The sequence below is a fragment of the Lepisma saccharinum genome, chromosome 3 (genome assembly GCF_977018435.1).
Source record: "Lepisma saccharinum chromosome 3, izLepSacc3.1, whole genome shotgun sequence".
Lineage (NCBI taxonomy): Eukaryota > Metazoa > Arthropoda > Insecta > Zygentoma > Lepismatidae > Lepisma > Lepisma saccharinum.
In genome coordinates this window covers 92,386,120-92,404,318 of record NC_139231.1, presented here as the reverse complement: position 1 = coordinate 92,404,318, position 18,199 = coordinate 92,386,120, and the positions used below count along the sequence as shown (strand labels likewise).

At 39.9% G+C, this 18,199-nt stretch overlaps 1 protein-coding gene across 3 annotated transcripts in view; it reads right to left on the bottom strand.

Annotated features, from left to right (window-relative positions):
- side-VII (sidestep VII transmembrane protein) overlaps positions 1-18,199 on the bottom strand; it is a 716,396-nt gene that overhangs the window by 130,560 nt on the left and 567,637 nt on the right. For all 3 annotated transcript variants that reach the window (XM_083119006.1, XM_083119007.1, XM_083119008.1), the window contains one exon: positions 5,878-6,029. In XM_083119006.1, coding sequence (XP_082975132.1) covers positions 5,878-6,029 — 152 coding nt within the window. The remainder of the gene's footprint in view (positions 1-5,877; positions 6,030-18,199) is intronic.

Below are 18,199 nucleotides of genomic sequence, written 5' to 3'. Positions count from 1 at the left end.
AACTCCACACTCAGATTTAGCCGACCTCCGTGACGAAATGTTTAGCATATCGCGCTACGCGTTCTTTGTGAGTGTCACGAGCCGGAATGTCCCTCATTCTCATTTCGCGATTCGCCCGACCCTGTGGCCGAGTGGTTAGCACATCGCGCTGCGACGCCAAGGGTCCCGGGTTCGAATCCCGGTCGGGCTTGGTTGTTTGTGAATGTCCATTCATCAATTTCATCATTTCATCACTCATCCCCATCTTCGCAAATTAGCCAAGAGGCACAAAACGCGAAGTAAAATAAACTAAATCAATCAATCAATCAATCATTTCGCGATTCGCCAAAACTGGCAGAAAAGCGAAGGAAATAAACAAAATCGATCCAAACCAACCTCAGCTTTACATATATACAGTTTCACAATGGCAACTGAAGTGGGCATTAGCAAGAGGATTATTAGTTTTTTGTGCTAGAAATGGTGCAGAACTGTTCAGAACAAATTTTCACTAAGCAGCTTCCCTCCATATTGAGCATTGTGATCACATGTCAGTGTTGCCAACTTCTGGACACGTAGAAATAAAATACGTGTATGAAATTAAAACTATTTTTATCTCCTGCACAGTTCAAATTTCAAGAATTAATGAAAGTATACAATTATAATTATCCGCTCTCATGACAGATTAACTAAAATGGTAATATTGCTTGAGAATAAATACGACCAGTTTTCCCAACATAAGTATTACAATGTATCTATATGTGTGATTTGCCTAAATTCTCAGGACACCGACAACTTTTAAATTTCGGGATATAAATATATATTTTGTTGAAAGCACATACATTCATGTGCTTACGACATGGCAATTATTAAGGTATTTTCATTGTTATTTTAAGTTATTTGCATCTTAAAGAACAAAATTGTTGACATATTTTGAATTTGTCAAGATTTTGATTTTGTCCTAAATTGCCGAACATGATAGCTATTGCAAAGTGAAAAGTTTTGTATTACAGTTCAATATTCATATTTTTTTATTATTGTCAATGTATGCAAACATTTGGTCTTACGAATAAAATAGCACCTACTCGTTTTTTAAAACTTTTTTGGAGTACACGCTCCATTTCTTATAAATAAAGAGGTTTGAAGACTTAGTGAATATTTCAACAGTGGTTGGCATTGCTCACGTTCTGATATAAATAAAAAAAATATATAAATCTAAAAAAAACTAGCCTGTATTTATAGATATTTGCACTTGCACACAAATGTGCGTGTATTCCTCCAAGCTATAAAAAATTGGTACATATAAGATGTCGGTACGTTGGAAACTATAAGGGAATTAGTTTATTAATATGAAAACGGATCATATGCTGCTCTCTTCTTAAGAATCACCTCCGCTACCGTTGAAGCACGTGCTCATTTTCATTAATAAGGTCCCATAGTATTAGCTTACGATCGAAGACTGTATGGGAAACTAATCTTCTGTCCTTACGATCAGGACGATACTGTTGGAATTGCTCTAACGTAGCCATAAATGAGAACAATGTTGCCATCTCTTGTTGTCTTTTAGCTCCGATGATGCGATTTCTGGACCTTTTTGATCACACCCCAGTAGATGAGCGGTACTATAGATCCATGACTCATCATAAATTTGATAAATTTGGCATCATTCATTGAACTTCCGGATTGAAATCAGATGTATCCAATTTCTGTCAATTCATGGCTCTATAATGCGGCTCATATACTATGTTGCTGAAGAACCAGCCTACACACATTAGTCGTTGTAACTGTTATGAGTCAAGAGTCGAATTATCTTTTCCCTGACAGGATTTGTCACCATCTCGTATGGGGAATTCTCTTACCTCCTCTTGCTGACTATTAGCTTCTGAGCCTCGTAAGGTTTCAGCACCAATTGGTTTCCGCTGAAAAGCTGACATGGGAAGGAAATTGATCATGAATGATACATGGATCTGTCTCCAAAGCTGGTTAACGGAAGATTTAATTTCTTATTTAAGCGTATCAATTTCCCCCTGGCGGACGGAGCGAGCTTTCAAACAAGAGAACATCACGGTTGGAGGGAGAGAGGGAAGCTTCGTGGAAAATTCGAACTTCCTGAAATAATTTCGAAAAGGAGACGTTTATAGTGTGTTAGAGTTAGTGTTTAAAAATTAAAAGTTTGAGAAATATGAAAGTTTATTGAAGACGGAGGATGGCTGATAAATTAATTAAGGTCTCCCATTCTGTCTATCCCGAGCTCTGGTTGTCTAGTCAGTAGGGCTTGTGTCTGCCACGCAGGATACCTGGGTTCGATTGAGTTGGTGGTTGCTGTTTTAAGTCCACTTTATGCACAGTAAGGCTAATCGGGATTGAACTTACAGTTTAAGGTGGGATCCGAACCACCCGGGTTCGATTCCCAAGTGGGTGAGCTATAGTCGAAATTTTCCGGCGTTGTCCCAGCATAAAGCGACTCTGGGATTCTCCCAGCCTCAATTTAATGGGTACTTGGAGGTAACCCTGGGAGGTAAAGGTGACGAGCGTGTGATCATATCACATCCAAAATGGTCGAGATCGATATAATGTGTTTGTGCCCTACATCACCCCTATACATGCCTTATGGCATGGTGCAAAGTGCACGGTGAATTTCTATCTTTTCTGTCTATTCATATAAAAGTTTGATTTGCATTTTATAATTTTCTTATTTTGCGTCACCTCTTCCACTTTGTTTTTTCGCGATTATGAGAAATAATGATGATGAATTTGATTCAAATCGGAACCTTCGCAGGTGAGACCACGAATAGAACACGTAACGCAGTCGATCACCGAGGAGGCACTTGCTTGCTGTAATTGACTGTGTAATACGACAAATTTGAAAAAAAATATGAACCTGTTCAGTGATATTTTGTAACGATCAGCCACAAATGAGTTTCTGTCAGAAAGAAGCTTATGTTTATACTGCGTGTATGTTTCAGGAATGCGTGCATGAATTGTAACACTTACATTGTTATTTTCTAACACAATAAATATAATTAAAATTGGTGTAAAATAAGCTAAATTATTCAGTAAAAATTGTTGTTACTAAAATAGATAAGTTTCTAATTTTAAAATACACTAAAACTGAAACGTTAATGTAGATTTTGTTTGTTTATTGAAATCAATCTTATGCACAGCTACGCTGATTGGGATATGTTGGAGGCACATTTTCGTAGTTCTAATCACACCTTAACCTGTAGGCATGGTATCGATTAATCTATCTGTGCATAAATGGACTTAGACACAAAGGGAACAACTACATTTATGGGAATTTCACTACACCCATGCATGGTATCAAGGCGAGACGAGACTCTTCTCGAGTTGTGAATGTCTGTCTTGTTCTCGGTATAGTCTTGATTTGGAAATATCTGTCTCGTAAATAAGTAGGCTACGATAAGTTGTTTACATTAACAAGTTTTACTATTTGACACTCATTTTGACGATACGAATCCTGGAGAAAAAAATATTCTGATTACATGCAACCATGCTTCATAGGCTAACTATTGGTAATAATGAATTTACTTTGTAATTAGTAATCCGGTAGATATCTACTTGACATATCTCAACATCTTTCAAAGCAAAGTAAATATGGTTTAGTTAAGTTTCCAATTTTCACACAATACTGAAAATTTCGATCTTTTCAGTTGGAAGAATGGATGAAGAAGTGAATACAGAATAGAGTACAAAATGCAACCGAAGTTTACTATCAACTCAACAACACATTAATTGGTATAAAGGAAATAAGTGAAAAGATGAAAATGATGATTTACAAAAAAAATCTACATTCTGACATTGCTGTATGGAAGAGAGAGCTTGACATTATTACCAAAAGAGAATAGCAGATTTCAAGCAGCGGAGATGAGATACCTACGAAAAGCAGTAGGAATGACTAGAAAAGATAGAATTATAAATACCATCATTAGAGATCAGTTACAGCAAAACAACTATTGGAAACAATAGAGAGAAAGACACTGCAATTGTTTGGCCATGTGACAAAAATGAAGGAGGATAGCAAGCCTAGACAGCTGCTGTAGAAGACAAGAGGGGAAGAGGATGACCAAGAGTTCAATGGAAATGGTATGTGGAAAAGACAGGTTGAGACAGCTGCTGTAGAAGACAAGAGGGGAAGAGGATGACCAAGAGTTCAATGGAAATAGTATGTGGAAAAGATAGGAAAGAAGAAAGGGAAAACAATGCTGGAAATCCGAAAACTACCCTTGGACCGAAAAGTATACAGGAAGTGGATGATGGAACCCGACGCTTATTGGCACAAGGAGATGGAAAGGAAGAAGAAGAAGACTGAAAATTTCGAACACAAAATGTCGATCTGGTCTCAAATTTTCGTTCGATCTTGTTCTCGTCTCGTTTCTAACTAGCCCTACATGATCATGTCTCGTTACCATCCCTAAGTGCCCCAAATTTCAAATTCTGAGCTAAACCGGTTTCCGAGCTGGAGAAAGTTGACGGGCGGCCATTTAAGGCTACTTTTTCTCCAGCGTTGTTGATTAGTACCGCCGCCGAAAAGCTATCAACACGGTAAATTGTTCCTCGTTCTTGGACCATTCGGTGAAATCTTCGTCTCGAAACTTTGCCGTTGCAGACATTTTTCCCTTCAAGCACTTCAGAGTTCTCTCCACCAACAACGGGGCAGGGGAAGGGAATTTTCGAGGTCACAACGAAAACACTTCTTCGCCATGCAAACACCCTACCTCCCCCGCCTCTTTCCTTGGCAACGAGGAGTGCAAGAATTCAAATGAGAGTGCTTCCAGAAGATGGATGAACGTGAGATGAATGGAGAAGTGACGTCACGTGACTCCTAGAGGATTCCCTCCACGGGATAGGAACTGCGAAAGCACGAAACATTGAAAACTAGAGCTCTGTGACTGGTGTGCCAAGGAAGACTGCAAAGAGAATAAGGGAAAGGTAATAAATGTGAAGAAGGGGAAGGCTGGCTTTAACCTGATAAGATGAAACTTGATAAATTTATAATTGTTTCCCCTTACCTCTCCCCCTCCTGCAACCTCATTAGTCCATGTAGAAGAGCACCGCTACAAAGGTTGGAGAATTAATAAGTATCTAGAGTATATATGTAGGATACGTCGTTGTCAAGAAGGCAAAGAGCCAGACTTCTCTTTTGTATATTATGGCTTGAAGAAGTGTTCTTTTTTATTAATTCACTTTTCTGCCAGTTTCAGGTAATCGCGAAGATTAGGATAAAAAGTGATTAGATGGAACTGGTGAAAGGACAGTCACGAACGCACATGGGCAGGACAACACGAGCCCCACAGCACAGGCTGAGAGTCCATTCGCTATAGCATCGTTAGTATGCAATAATACAGTCCAGGGTGTAAAACGCGGAAAAGATATGGGAATTTCAGAGTGTATAGAAAGGGTAACTTCTTTCACTCTGGGTTAGGTAGGGTTACACACATTCTCGATTTAAGCTGTAGTGGGGTTGATGTGTAAAGCCACCGAGTTCTTATTTTACATATATGCCTACACTGCAGGATTTGGACACACAAGAAAAACTTTCAAATTTAACTTTGAACATGTTATCATACGTAAATATGACACTTCTGTGCACCATAAACAAATTTTTCGAAAGTTCATTACAATTAATAGTACTAAAATGCTGATAATTACGGCAGTTATATGTATTAATCCTTTTAAGATTTAATAGTTCTTTATGAATATAAATTAGAAGAAAATGTCAATGCTTTACCCATGATTGGAAGGGTTCTACGATAAGCAATCCGCCAGGAAAGGCCTGTTCGGAATGGAATGAATCGACCCTTATATAGCACATCACTGTTCACAATCTGCCAAAACTCATTGTTTCATTGTTGAGATAATAACAATGCTCAAAATACTTACAGTTTCCTTGTTGCCCTCCAGTCTCCTTCCGTCTAACCACCACTTGATGGTCGCCGGCGGACGAGCTCCTGAGGATTCGCACAAGAGGTCGTGTCGTCGATTGGCGGACAGTGCCTGGTTGGAACCGAGGATGACTACATTCAATGGTTTTACTGGAAAGAAATAACAAAAACAATCAAATCACAAGCAACTACCAACACATGCATTTATTAAACTAATAACAAGGGATGGGGGGTAGTAGTGTGTTTCCCAAAACATGGATCGAAGACTCAAGAGCCACGAAGAGTTTCTGAAAGGCTCAAGCCTGGATTTAGGGGGTCTCCAAAAGGGAAAAACATCTTGGAAACAGTCAAGAAATAAAAGAAGATTGATATTTGAAATGTACTAAAAATATAACTCTCCATTTGACATAACTCGTCCTATTACATATAAGGGGAGGTCTCACCACGATATTGGCCAAAGCGTATCCACATTTATAAATACGGGATTGGATAGGCTAGATTGATGGCGCTGCTCTGCCGCATAGCATTGTGTATTGGTGGTTGATCCATGCATTTACGAGGGTTGGGGCATAAGCCATGGCAACAATTTTTTCTCGGGGCCAGAACAAAAATACGAAATATACAAATGGAAGGGGATAGTGCACCACCGTTTAACTTTGAGAAAAAATTATAGTTGCCATGGCTTATGCTCCAGCCCTCGTATTTTCGGGTACCACATGTCATCCTGTCCGAGCCCCACTCAGTTAGCCAGTACACCACTGCGTCTTTATTTTTGTATAAACCAATATATGTATATATTTATTTGGCTTCTCTAACTGTAGGTTTTTACCTCTGCTGAGTGCAGTAATTGAATAAACAGATAAATAAAAAGCCTCCTTGACCTGCAAAAATGCAGTTTCCAAGTGCATTACGTACAAGATATTGGACACGTTGCCCGTTACGGCCGGAGAAAAGAAAATATATATACTCTGTTTCAGTTAACTCTGGAGCAAGGCCGCCCATAGGGACAGAGAAGTGGGGTGGAGGGGGATCTACTGGCTAGACCGAAACAATACACGCTGCTCTAAGGCTGGTAACTGAAGTCGATTTCTCCCCTTCACGCAATACCGTTCCCTCTCTGTGTTCATTGGTGGAGCCGCCTCGCGTCACTACTTGCGCAAAGACTTGTTTTCGTTCGCTTGCTCCAGAGATACCTGAGACAGAATATAGAAACGTTGTGTTAGAATAACGAGAAGAAAATGGCCAATCGATAATGTTCAACATGACAACATCAACAACAAAAATAATTGTCAATAACATTCATGTCATCGACATATAATGGCAGTAATAAACAAATTGCGAATTATGACGAATTCTCGAGCTAGGATATGAATCACGAGACTAGCACAGTCTGGATTCCAGCATGCCTCACGTCTAATGCAAATAGACCTTCCACCGCAGAAGTGTACAACGCCCTCTCTGGCATGCAAATCGAGAGGAAAACTTGAAAATGGAGAACGTGGCATGTAACATTAATCACCATTGAGCGTTAGCAGTGTTGCACTACTGCAGCGAATCGTTCGTACCTTTGTACACGAATAGAAGGTAACTGACGTCCCTATATCTCCAAGAAGCTCTTTCGCCCAGCTTGTGGTGTTACCAAGAAACCCCACGCGAACGCTCAACATTTACACGAATCCTCTTGGATTGAAATGCAAATTGTTTCTCGGATTGGCTTTAATGGTCCTTGAAATGGCTCCTTTACGCAGAGAGTACAATAACCCCAAAATCTCTTGGTTCCAGCACTGAGAGGGAGGAAGAGGGAGGGTATTGGTAGGAAAACCAGCCAATGGAGACTAAGAACCGCCAAGCAAAAAGGAGATACAAATATACCGGGTGTTTCATAAATAATTGAGGGGTTACAAAAATTTATTGCAAGTAAATTATTGAACTTACGTTAATTAAATTTATCCAGAACGTGGAACTCTGAACAGTATTTTTTACACCTACAATTGTTCAATGTGTGCACAACGGGTGACACGGCACACATCGACACAATACTATACTTCTTGCCACACTCTCATCAACATTGGCCTGTCTATAATGTCTATCGCTGCGATGATACGCTCCCTTAGGCCTGCGATATCACGCATCATTGGTGAGACGAATACCCCCGTTTTTGATGAAACCCCACAAAAAGAAATCACACGGTGTAAGGTCGGTGATCTTGGGGACCGAAACACTGCACAAACACTGTCAGTGATATGAGTGAAATGAGTGTCGCCTAACGGCAGGGATATGAACTATCAGCTTAATGAAACATGCACGCACAAACTGTTTGTGTTCGTCGATCGTTCTGGACTGGTTTCATTAACGAAAGTTCAATAGTTTACTTGCTATAAATTTTTGTAACCTCTCAATTATTTATGAAACATCCGATATTTCTTCAATAACCCTTGAACAACTAACAATCACAACAATAATTCCATTGTTCAAGTCCAAGATACAAAAGGGAATTGATGATTATAACTTCTGATTCGTAGGAGGAATCAGTTGAACCTCTGATACTCCTGGGATATTTTGGTCAAATCCGGAGGACTATGCGCCTTCAAAATGATACACGCTTCATAAAGAACAAACGTTCAGTGGTCCAAATTATAATGAGCATCATCACTGATTATGTCTTTAAGCATTAGTATGCACGCTGTCCTTACCTATCCACAAGACTACAGTTTCACTGTCATTATCAAAGAAGAAACAGAAGAAATAATATTTTCCAAAAGGGGAAACTGAAGAAGGGGAAATATAGAGATGTTTAAAAATTATTACAATTATTAATATAAAGGTGTCAATCATATTTATTTATTTATTAATACTACCCGTTGCTCATCTGGCAGCTGACCTTGAGAAATATTAATCGACTTTTAAAATCGTCTTTGTGGGTCTCTTTCTCTTGGGGGGGGGGGGGCTGTAATCATTGTTACATAACTCTTTGCAGCACGTTCAAGATACAGTCTTCGATAATTCCATAACGGCATTTCCTCGAAGTTGGAGAATGTTTGCTTCTGAGAATCAAACCCAAGTTCATACGCAAGCAGTGGTTGGAAGGCAGACAGAGCGCGAACAGAATTCTATTTCCCAGTTACAAACGCAGAGTCATTAAATATTCCCTCAACTTGCTGATGAGCGGAACGAAGTTGGACATGGACCAGCTCTGACGTTTCTCAGAGACACCTCCCCACTCCACCAGCGGCGAAACCTCTTCGCCCTATAAAAGAGAGACTCGCGGAGTAGGTGAGAATTCAGCATCAGAATGCCTAATGTCTTTCTTCACCGCCTCCCCCTAGGCACAACTTCATCCTCTCCAACGCTTCATTGTCTTTTCCGAAGTGTCAACCACATTCTGCTGCTCATCATTCGCCAAGGATTTAAACTCTTTTTTTTTTTTTTTTTGTTCCGGAAAGTAGGCCGGAACACATACTTCTAGCATTACCAATCTCTGTTTGTCGACCTAGACCCAGATGAAGAGATAACGTTGAGATGGACCTAAAGGAAATCGGTAAGAATGGACAAGATTGGAATTATCTTCCTCAGGATAGGGACAGATGGAAGGCTTGTGTTGCTGCAGCCATAAACCTTAGGACTTACGAATGCTACGAGCGAGTGAGTGTTGCTAGTAACACCACTTTAACTTATAATCTAAGTAATCTGCATTGACAGAATGGTCTTGGTTTTTAGTTATTGCGATAATTATGTATTTTGATTAGAATTTGTTTTTACCGTTTTATAATTTTGTAAAAAGTATTGTAATATTTATAAAAATCTTCAATTATGTAAAGATTGTAAGAGTTGTAAATATTTAAAAAAAAACTTTGGAAATCTCCGAACATTTTTTGCTCAATATATTATATCTACGGACGTTGTAAACGCCCATATAGTATAATTCGGGAGACTTTTCTAGCTGTCAATAGGTTAGTCCCTCAGGAGAACGGGTTAAGAAATGCCTAACGTGTCAGCTAAAGTCTATAACCCGGACGTTCTGAGAAGCTAGAGGAGTATAACCTCTGAACACATGAAAACAATGACAGAGACCTTTCTTGTCTTCTGCTGGAGAACACTGAGCAGTCACGGACATTTCTGGTTTGTAACAGGCCCAACGCCTTCCAATGGGATCCTTACAACCGTGACTGTACATTATGGAATGGAAAGCTCATGCGAATATCATACTCAAACGCTTACTAAACTCTATCTACTGTAAGAAAATAACTCGTGTGAACAAATACATGTATCTCTTGATACGGTACCATTGGTTAATCCTTATGGCCGATGTTTCGAGTAAGGATATAGTGCGTGGGATTAAGGCTACAACTGTTCTTAAGCTGCCGGACTTTATATTGAGTTTATTTATCTACGATGCATATGTGTTTGAATTAACTCAACAGGCAAGGAACTAATTCTCAAACACGTGGATTTGCTTATGCTTTGTTCTTACCGTTGACGAATAATAGGTTACTAGTTCAAGAAGGAGCAAAACAGCATTGTATCCAACAATATATAAAAACGGGACAAGGTTTAAGAACTGATTGACAAGCGATTAGTACATATATAATAATATATAAGTGAACCATAAAAATATTTGTAATTTACAATATCGTTTTTCACATACGAAATACTGAACGAACCCTACGAATACCATTCATTATGATGTAATGAATTCAGATTCATAATTCAACTTTGGCAAAGTGTAAGTCCACTTTATGCACTAAGAGCTGATCGGGACTAAATCTACAACTTAATAGTACTATATAATTGGAATTGAACCCAAGACCCTTTGATAACAAGACGATAACACGATATTGATGCTCCATTCTAAATTCAAATTTACGAACAATTCTAACGTAATTGTCACTAATTTCGAGTAATTATAAGTGTTAAAATATATTCCTTGACTTAATATACCAACACTATTAGAAAAAGAACTTTCAAAATAATAGCATATTTTTGTTATTTCAAAAAGCTTTAATACCATGCCAGTTGTTGCAATTTGTATAACGGAGAAGTCTAAAATATTGATATTTGTATGCAAATGTTGTTGTTCACACCGAATGATCTTGAACTGAATTGCATATAAAGATGAAACTTCGTTGGTAGAAAAGCGTCCTGGAGATGTATGTAGCTCACACATTGTAGTTATCTAAACTGCGTTTGGCTTAACCTGTTGCTGTTCCCGTGCATGCAGAATGTTCACCTTTCTAGCAGAATCACGCTGAGTTGCTGTTATCTAGTGTCAACGCCAGAGGGACCGGGCCACTAACAAGCTGCGCTGGAATACACAAAGTATGTGCAGAACGCTAACCATTTCTACGAAAACTGAACACAAATAACTTTCTAATAAAACACAGTAAAATTTAGGATTAAACTACGAAGTGGCAACATCATGTGTGTAAACGCTGCTTCTCTAGTTTCTATTCGCTCCTTGCTGTCTAGCAGCGACATATTCTTCGCTTTCGATTGGCACAGGAACTATCGAGCCAACGCTAGTGCGGGAAGGATAACAGGTTAGACCAAACACGATTTATATCGCGCTTTTGGTGCCGTAACCGTGAATTCTCCAAGATAAAGGTTCTCGAAAGATGCCAAGGGCTTCGATTACTTACTGCAACTAAGCCACCTATCAAAGTAAGTACACCTGGAAATAATCCTCGTGGAGTAAGTAATAATCTTATAAAAAGGATTCTCTGCAAAGTAATATGGGAATAAACAAGGTCTTAATTTGCCGTTAGAGAAATAGATCGATACATGCAGCGAGCCCAATATAATCTTTCATTTCAACTGATCCTTGGTTGGTTTCAAGAGATTAGGAGCCTGTTGAGTGCATCGGCGATGTACATCGTAGGAATTATCTTCACTGTTGTATGTTTTTACGCGTGTTGACAGTCCTCTACTTTGCACCTAGGCTCGCGGTTCCGTCGTGGTACGCCGGAAACTTCGGTACTCGTAAACTTGTCATCTGTGCTTAAGATGCTGTGAGCTTCCGATAAATATTGAGCTTTCACGCGGAATTTTGTTCATAAACGGGAGCTTTCCTAAGATTCTAAAGAGGGAAACACGCTGCATTGGAAAGCAATGAAAGGGGGTTAAAGTGGAACCTGCCACGAGAGTTATTGCTTTGCAAAAACCCACAGTTCCCGTACGGTTACGCCAAGAACAGACTGGTGTTTTCGAATTAGGAGCAGCCAGGTTTTAATTCTTGAATCGACGTGGATGGGTAAGGCGGATATTAAGGTCCATATCAGCCATTTTTCGAGTGTCTGATTTTTAAATTTATTTTCTCCTCTTCTGCGTATACCCCTAAGGTGAAATCTCAATACGGATGTAGAACACAAATATAGATACTTCGTTCAAAATGTCGTCAATAAGGAAATGCAGGGACTTCTTATTTATTTACATCACACAAGATAGAATAATACACAGTATTAGCATAAAGGATGTATGTCCCCCATTTGAAACATGTTAATCACGTTTAATAGAATCTAGGAGTACAAAATTGGTAGAACTAACTTGCAGACACGTAGTACACACGTTCGTTGGCGCCAGGAGGACACTAGACAAAATAGCTTCGATCTAAAACAGGAGAGCTTTCCCACCTTCATCAAATCGTCAGCTGACTTCTATGGTGGAAAAGCTTAACACAGCGTACTACGACGCCAGGGATCTCAGGATCGAATCCCGGGTTGGGCATGGGTGTTCTTTATGAGTGTCCCTTCATCAATTTCGTAATATAACTAGTCCTCATCATCTTCGCGATTAGCCAAAAATCGCAGAAAAGTGACGTAAAATAACCTAATTCAATGAATCAATCGTGTGTAACGACATTTGTTTATCAAGTTTGTTGAAATTTTCATTTAGTGGACATTCAATTCGTAAGTGGTGCTTCAAGTTTAAGGGGAGGGATACATCTAAAAGATAAAGGTCAACAGACCGACCGCAAATACAGGAGGAAGCAGTAAAGACTCTCTGGGGTTTGGGCCCGCGAAAATCACTCTTTCTACAGGCCATGTTTGAGTGCATACCCGAACTACCATCTCAACAATCGCTTATAAGCTGCCAAATACAACGTTTCTAATAGGAAGCTGGATGTGTGCGAGTTACAAAGCTCAACTGTATTCAAAGGAGGTATTTTTCTCTTAATGCCACTCCTGGTGGCAAACTCTGTAGACAACGTGACTGCGAGGGAAACTAAGAAATATTTTTTGGGTTCATCTTTTCATCTGTACCAATTTTTTGCACCTGGATTAAATTTAACGCGAGTAATCTGTGTTTCAAATCGACAACATTATTTTTAAATAGGAAATTATTACAAATAGTAATATACACTATTGCCTTTAATGTATATTGCCTTTAATTGTCATATCATAGAAACTAAGGATATTAGCAGAATTTCAATTTCCGTGGATATCGATGAAATAATTCTTCATTTTATTTCTCTGTTGGTTATTTTCATGGAAACGGATATTTGAATAAATGTGACGAATGTTTCAAGATGAAATGTTGCATTTAGAGAACGTTATGTCTACAAATACACCTTTGCTGAAACAGAAACTATGAATCAGCAAAGGCGTATTTGCTCACTAACAACAATATGAATAATTAACTTGAGACAAGTGGTTACCTATCTTACTGTAATAAGTAAGTATGCGAGAAAGCTATTTCTTAAAATGTGTAAAATTTTATCAAATTAATTACACATATCCGAGGTGTACTGCGCGGAAAGAAAGTTGATATTTGGGTGTCTTCGCAAAGGATCACTCCTTACACCCCTTTTGGTATATATATTTGTCGCATATGTATATTGTTTAGGTCAGTTCCCTGACTCTTAAGGTCGATCAAATTGAAAAGGGAACGAACCAAATAAAGTATCAATGTCATACTGAGGATTCTAACCTGCAACCCATCGTATTCTGACCCCAGTCATGTCATACGTTAATGGTTGACTACTGAAAATCAGCAGAGTTGACGCGCAGCCTGAAACCAATATACAGCGTCTGATTCCTTGACAGGAAGAATGCGGTAGCGAGCGAGAATATTGCTACATTCTCCTCCTGGTGCAGAATAGTGGTGCAGCGTGCTACGTACCGCAGAGGACGAGCAGAGAATAAATGCCAATTTCCGTCGGTTGCCGGAAAACTGTTCTTTTACGTCCTGCATCCAGACCAATATCACGAATCCGAGCTCCGAGTAAGCCGTAACGTGGCTCTACGCACTTGAAGCTCCGCAATATCAAAGCAACTCGTCTCCTATTTCCCCCTTCGTGCTCGCATTTGGGGGAAAGCCGACACCTTTCGGGCATAGCTCGCATGCCTGCTGTTTGATTATGCGTGTATCACGCTCCTTGCATGGTACTCGAGGCGGGAGCCTGCATCACCAAAGCGATCTGCTCCTTCCCCGTCGATAACAGTTGTCTGAAGAAACCACGATACATTTACTTTGCATGCAATGGCGCACCGAGAGGACGGTTTTGGAGGTTCAACCTCCCTTCGAAATAACAGTACTAAAATTTAGCATGAAAATTAAGTTTTTCTTGTCCACTTCTTTCATATGGCAATACTTGAACTGCTAAGAAATTCAATTTCTTTCCTACAGATGGATCGCAAATGCGAGTAAGACTCAAAAAGTAACCTTAATGTAGAAATAAAAAAATAGAATAATGTAGTAACGCCTGGTCTTATGGGAAATACGAAGTCAGGGACTACATAAAGATGGGCACCCTCTTGAAGATATGCAGAACAGAAAAGCAGCGAGCTGTTATCCGGTTTTTTGGAACTGAGGGCACAAAACCAACAGACATTCATCGCAGGATGATGTCGCAGTATGGGGATTCCTGTGTGTCGCTTCAGCAGGTTTATGAGTGACACAGAATGTTTAAAAGTGGAGTGTCAACTCTGACTGATGCAGCTCGCTCTGGTCGGTCTCGCACTGCGATAATGCTCTTCCAGGACTGTAAAGGTCACAATCCTGGAACATTACACGTAAGGATCACGCAATGTTAACAGCGAGTCGTATTGTAATCTGCTTGAAAACCGCTTGAAACCTGTAATGATGTAAAAACGTCGCCGTTTGCTCAGTTCTGGTGTGCTCTTGCTGCAAGATAACGTGAGGCCACATACAGCTCATGTACAGTCACGGACAGTTCCGGGTTGTAATGTAGGCATTGACTTTCAATGGAATCATTACAGCCAGCAGTGTCCGTGACTGTACATTTACTGAAACTATAGCTCTTCTCAGTTCTTACGGCGGGCGCCCTAGAAGCTGGCAGGGGAAGTGAGGAGCGGGGAACCGACCAATCCAGCACGATATGAAACGTAGCGGCCAGTAGAACGAGTTTCACGTAGTACTTTTCCAGGTCGCGTCGTGTCTCTCGGCGCCACTGCTGTTGTCTGGTTGGACTGTTGCGTAATCCCCGCTCCACACTACCCCTGCCAGCTTCTAGAACGCCCACCGTAAGAACTTAAAAGAGCTATAGTATGTGTTTGGCTCCCCTAATGAGGCACTAGATGGCAAGAAATTCCGTTCAGGTGAAACAGGAGGTGCACGAGTGGTTACTCAATCCTTCAGAATAGTTTTTTTTTTTTTCTGGTAGAATTCTGGTATTATTGAACTCTGGCACACCTGTGTCTGACGTGGTAAAGGCTATGTTGAAAAGTGATCAAGTGTTTTCAATCATATTGTACATATCCTGCTAAATAAAAAACATTGTTACTTTTTAACAATCCTATGTATTATTTCACCTTTGAGTCTCCTGCCAAAGTACGTACATGCTTAGTTTTGGCCAGTAATTGATGGAAACTTTCAAAATAGGTTCATGTCACTATGTGGACATATAGAGTACTTGAACCGCGATCTCATGAACACGGGTCCAAAAGGTGAAACTTGCTTTCTCACGTGGTAAAATAAAATTAGGTAGGAGTCGAAAGTAAAATTAATAAAAAATATGAAGTAAAATATAAACTACAAGGAAAATAGGATATCGTAAAATAGCATTCAACTTCCTTTCACTCTGCATGGACCGCACTGTGCATGAATGAACATTGGAGGTGTGAAGGTAAGGCCATACATCATCTAAATACCAACCATAATGTAGATGACATGATCAGCACCACGATCCGCCGCCTTTACCATTCAATGGTTGCCCTCAGGAACTCGCACAGAACAAAAGATAATTTGATGAATTAACAAAACAAGTTTGGTTCAGTTTTCTGGTAACTACAAATAAAAATGAGAGCCTTTTCAAAATTTGTAATTTTGTACAAATTGTCACGGTTATCAAAGAATTTGTTACGGTTTGTCGCCTTTTTAAACATATGTTCGGTTACCAGAAATTATGTTTTGGTCGTTCTCTGCCACTTTTGGTTAATCGAGACGATGCGGATGAGTGATGATGAAATTGATGATGGGACATTCACAAAGATAGCCTATGACAAGGCCGAATCCTGGACCTCTGGCGTGCTAACCCTCCGCCATGGAAGTCGGTTTCTTTCGTATCGATTATTGCCTCAAATATTCACTGTTCGTGAGGGCAGTAAAGTAAAAGTAAAGTGCTCCCCTGTGCTTTGAACAACGCCATGAAGGCGTATAGGGCAGACAAACACAAGTATCCATATTTGGCCCAGGACTCGTACCCGGAACCCTAGACTAGACTAGACTACCGCTACAGAAAATATTCCAAATATCCAATTCCAAAAACCTCATCCATCTCTCGACATTATCGGAACAACGAAAACAAACATCTCTAACGAAGGACACCGTGTGTCCCATTACAAGATATTAAAAAAAAAGAAGAAGTAGAAGAAGACTAACTTTGTTATAAGATATGCTTGGAGCCCGACCATTGTTGTCGATTCCGCTTCGTTCCAGGAATAGGGCGAGACTGGGAGGATGGTTGTCTGCAGTCCTAGTTTGAACACGGAATTTCAATTCGATTGTGAAACCCGGGGCGATTGGGTTCCTCCATATTTTCATCACCAAGATAAATGGCGAACCTGTCAGTCCGCAGAGGAGAATTCCAGTTGAGGATTGCAATGGCGGAATTTCTATCCCGTTTTCAAGGAGATTCCGAGGAGCTCGGAATCTGCGCTTGGTACAATTTGTCTATCCTGTGACACGGTACATTTCTGAGCTCCTAACGATACGGTTAATTAATTATTGTTAATTATTTGTTAAAGGAGATGACTATGCACATTTTCTTCCTACGCACAGTCACCCGCAATAAAAGTGAAACATCTAGATCCTTGAATAGTGTCTTCCATGCAATGCATTACTTAACTCAACAATGTGTTACTTAACTCTAAGGAAAAATTGCTATTAAAGTTGGTTCATCGGCAACACACAACTCATTTCACAATCCAGCTGTCCCATTTCGATTACGGACGATTGTACTTCCAGCTTGTTATTTGAAGGAATTATCAGAGTTGTAATTTATGACTAAACTTTCTGTGGGTAAGTCAGTACAGAGCCTAATTGTCCCATTAAAATTACGGGGACATAAGCTCTTAACAATTGTAAGAATATGTGACACTTGACTATATCGGTTGACGTGAACTCCCTATCAAGAACAGTGTCAAAGTTTAAGTAAGTCTTGACTTTCCTGGAGGCGAAGTGTCAAAGTTTATTTTAAGTCCACTTTATGCTTAGATGAGCTCTGAAAGTGGGATCAGAACCACAGTTCAATGTGGTTCCTTCGAGAATCTAACACTGGACAGTGTGTGGCTCCAGCCCACTTTCAAAATTTATCCAGCACTCATACCCACACGCAATAAATTGAACTTCCTTATGAACATAAACATTAGCCTTGTCACTGTGAAGGACTTTTAATTCAATGGAAGCGTCACACTGTAAATTGTTCGCAACAACCATTCATAATGAGCAGCTCTTCATGGATGTATCGGATTAAAATAATGTGCAATGGCATGCGAACGTCTCTCCCTAGACGTCACTTTGATCTCGATGCATTACCGATGCGCTAAACAAATTTTAAGGCATTTTTCTAACACCTCGAAAAGGAGCAAATTTTTTCCAAGAATTCAGTCATAACTTTTTACTGGTTAAAGATACGTCGAAAAAACCTTCACCATTGCATTTCTCGTGAAATTCTAGCCCATTTTGATATGTCGGACGACCCCCTTCCCATTTAAAATTCTGAAGTTGAATTCAAGATGGCGTACATCAAAATGGCCGCCGACCCTGCGGGTGTCGTCAATGTGGTTTCCCCTTGGCCTGATAACGATTGGTCATCACTATTTCCATGTTGCGCGCTGCAGTTGCCTTGTACCGGGGGTGTTAAG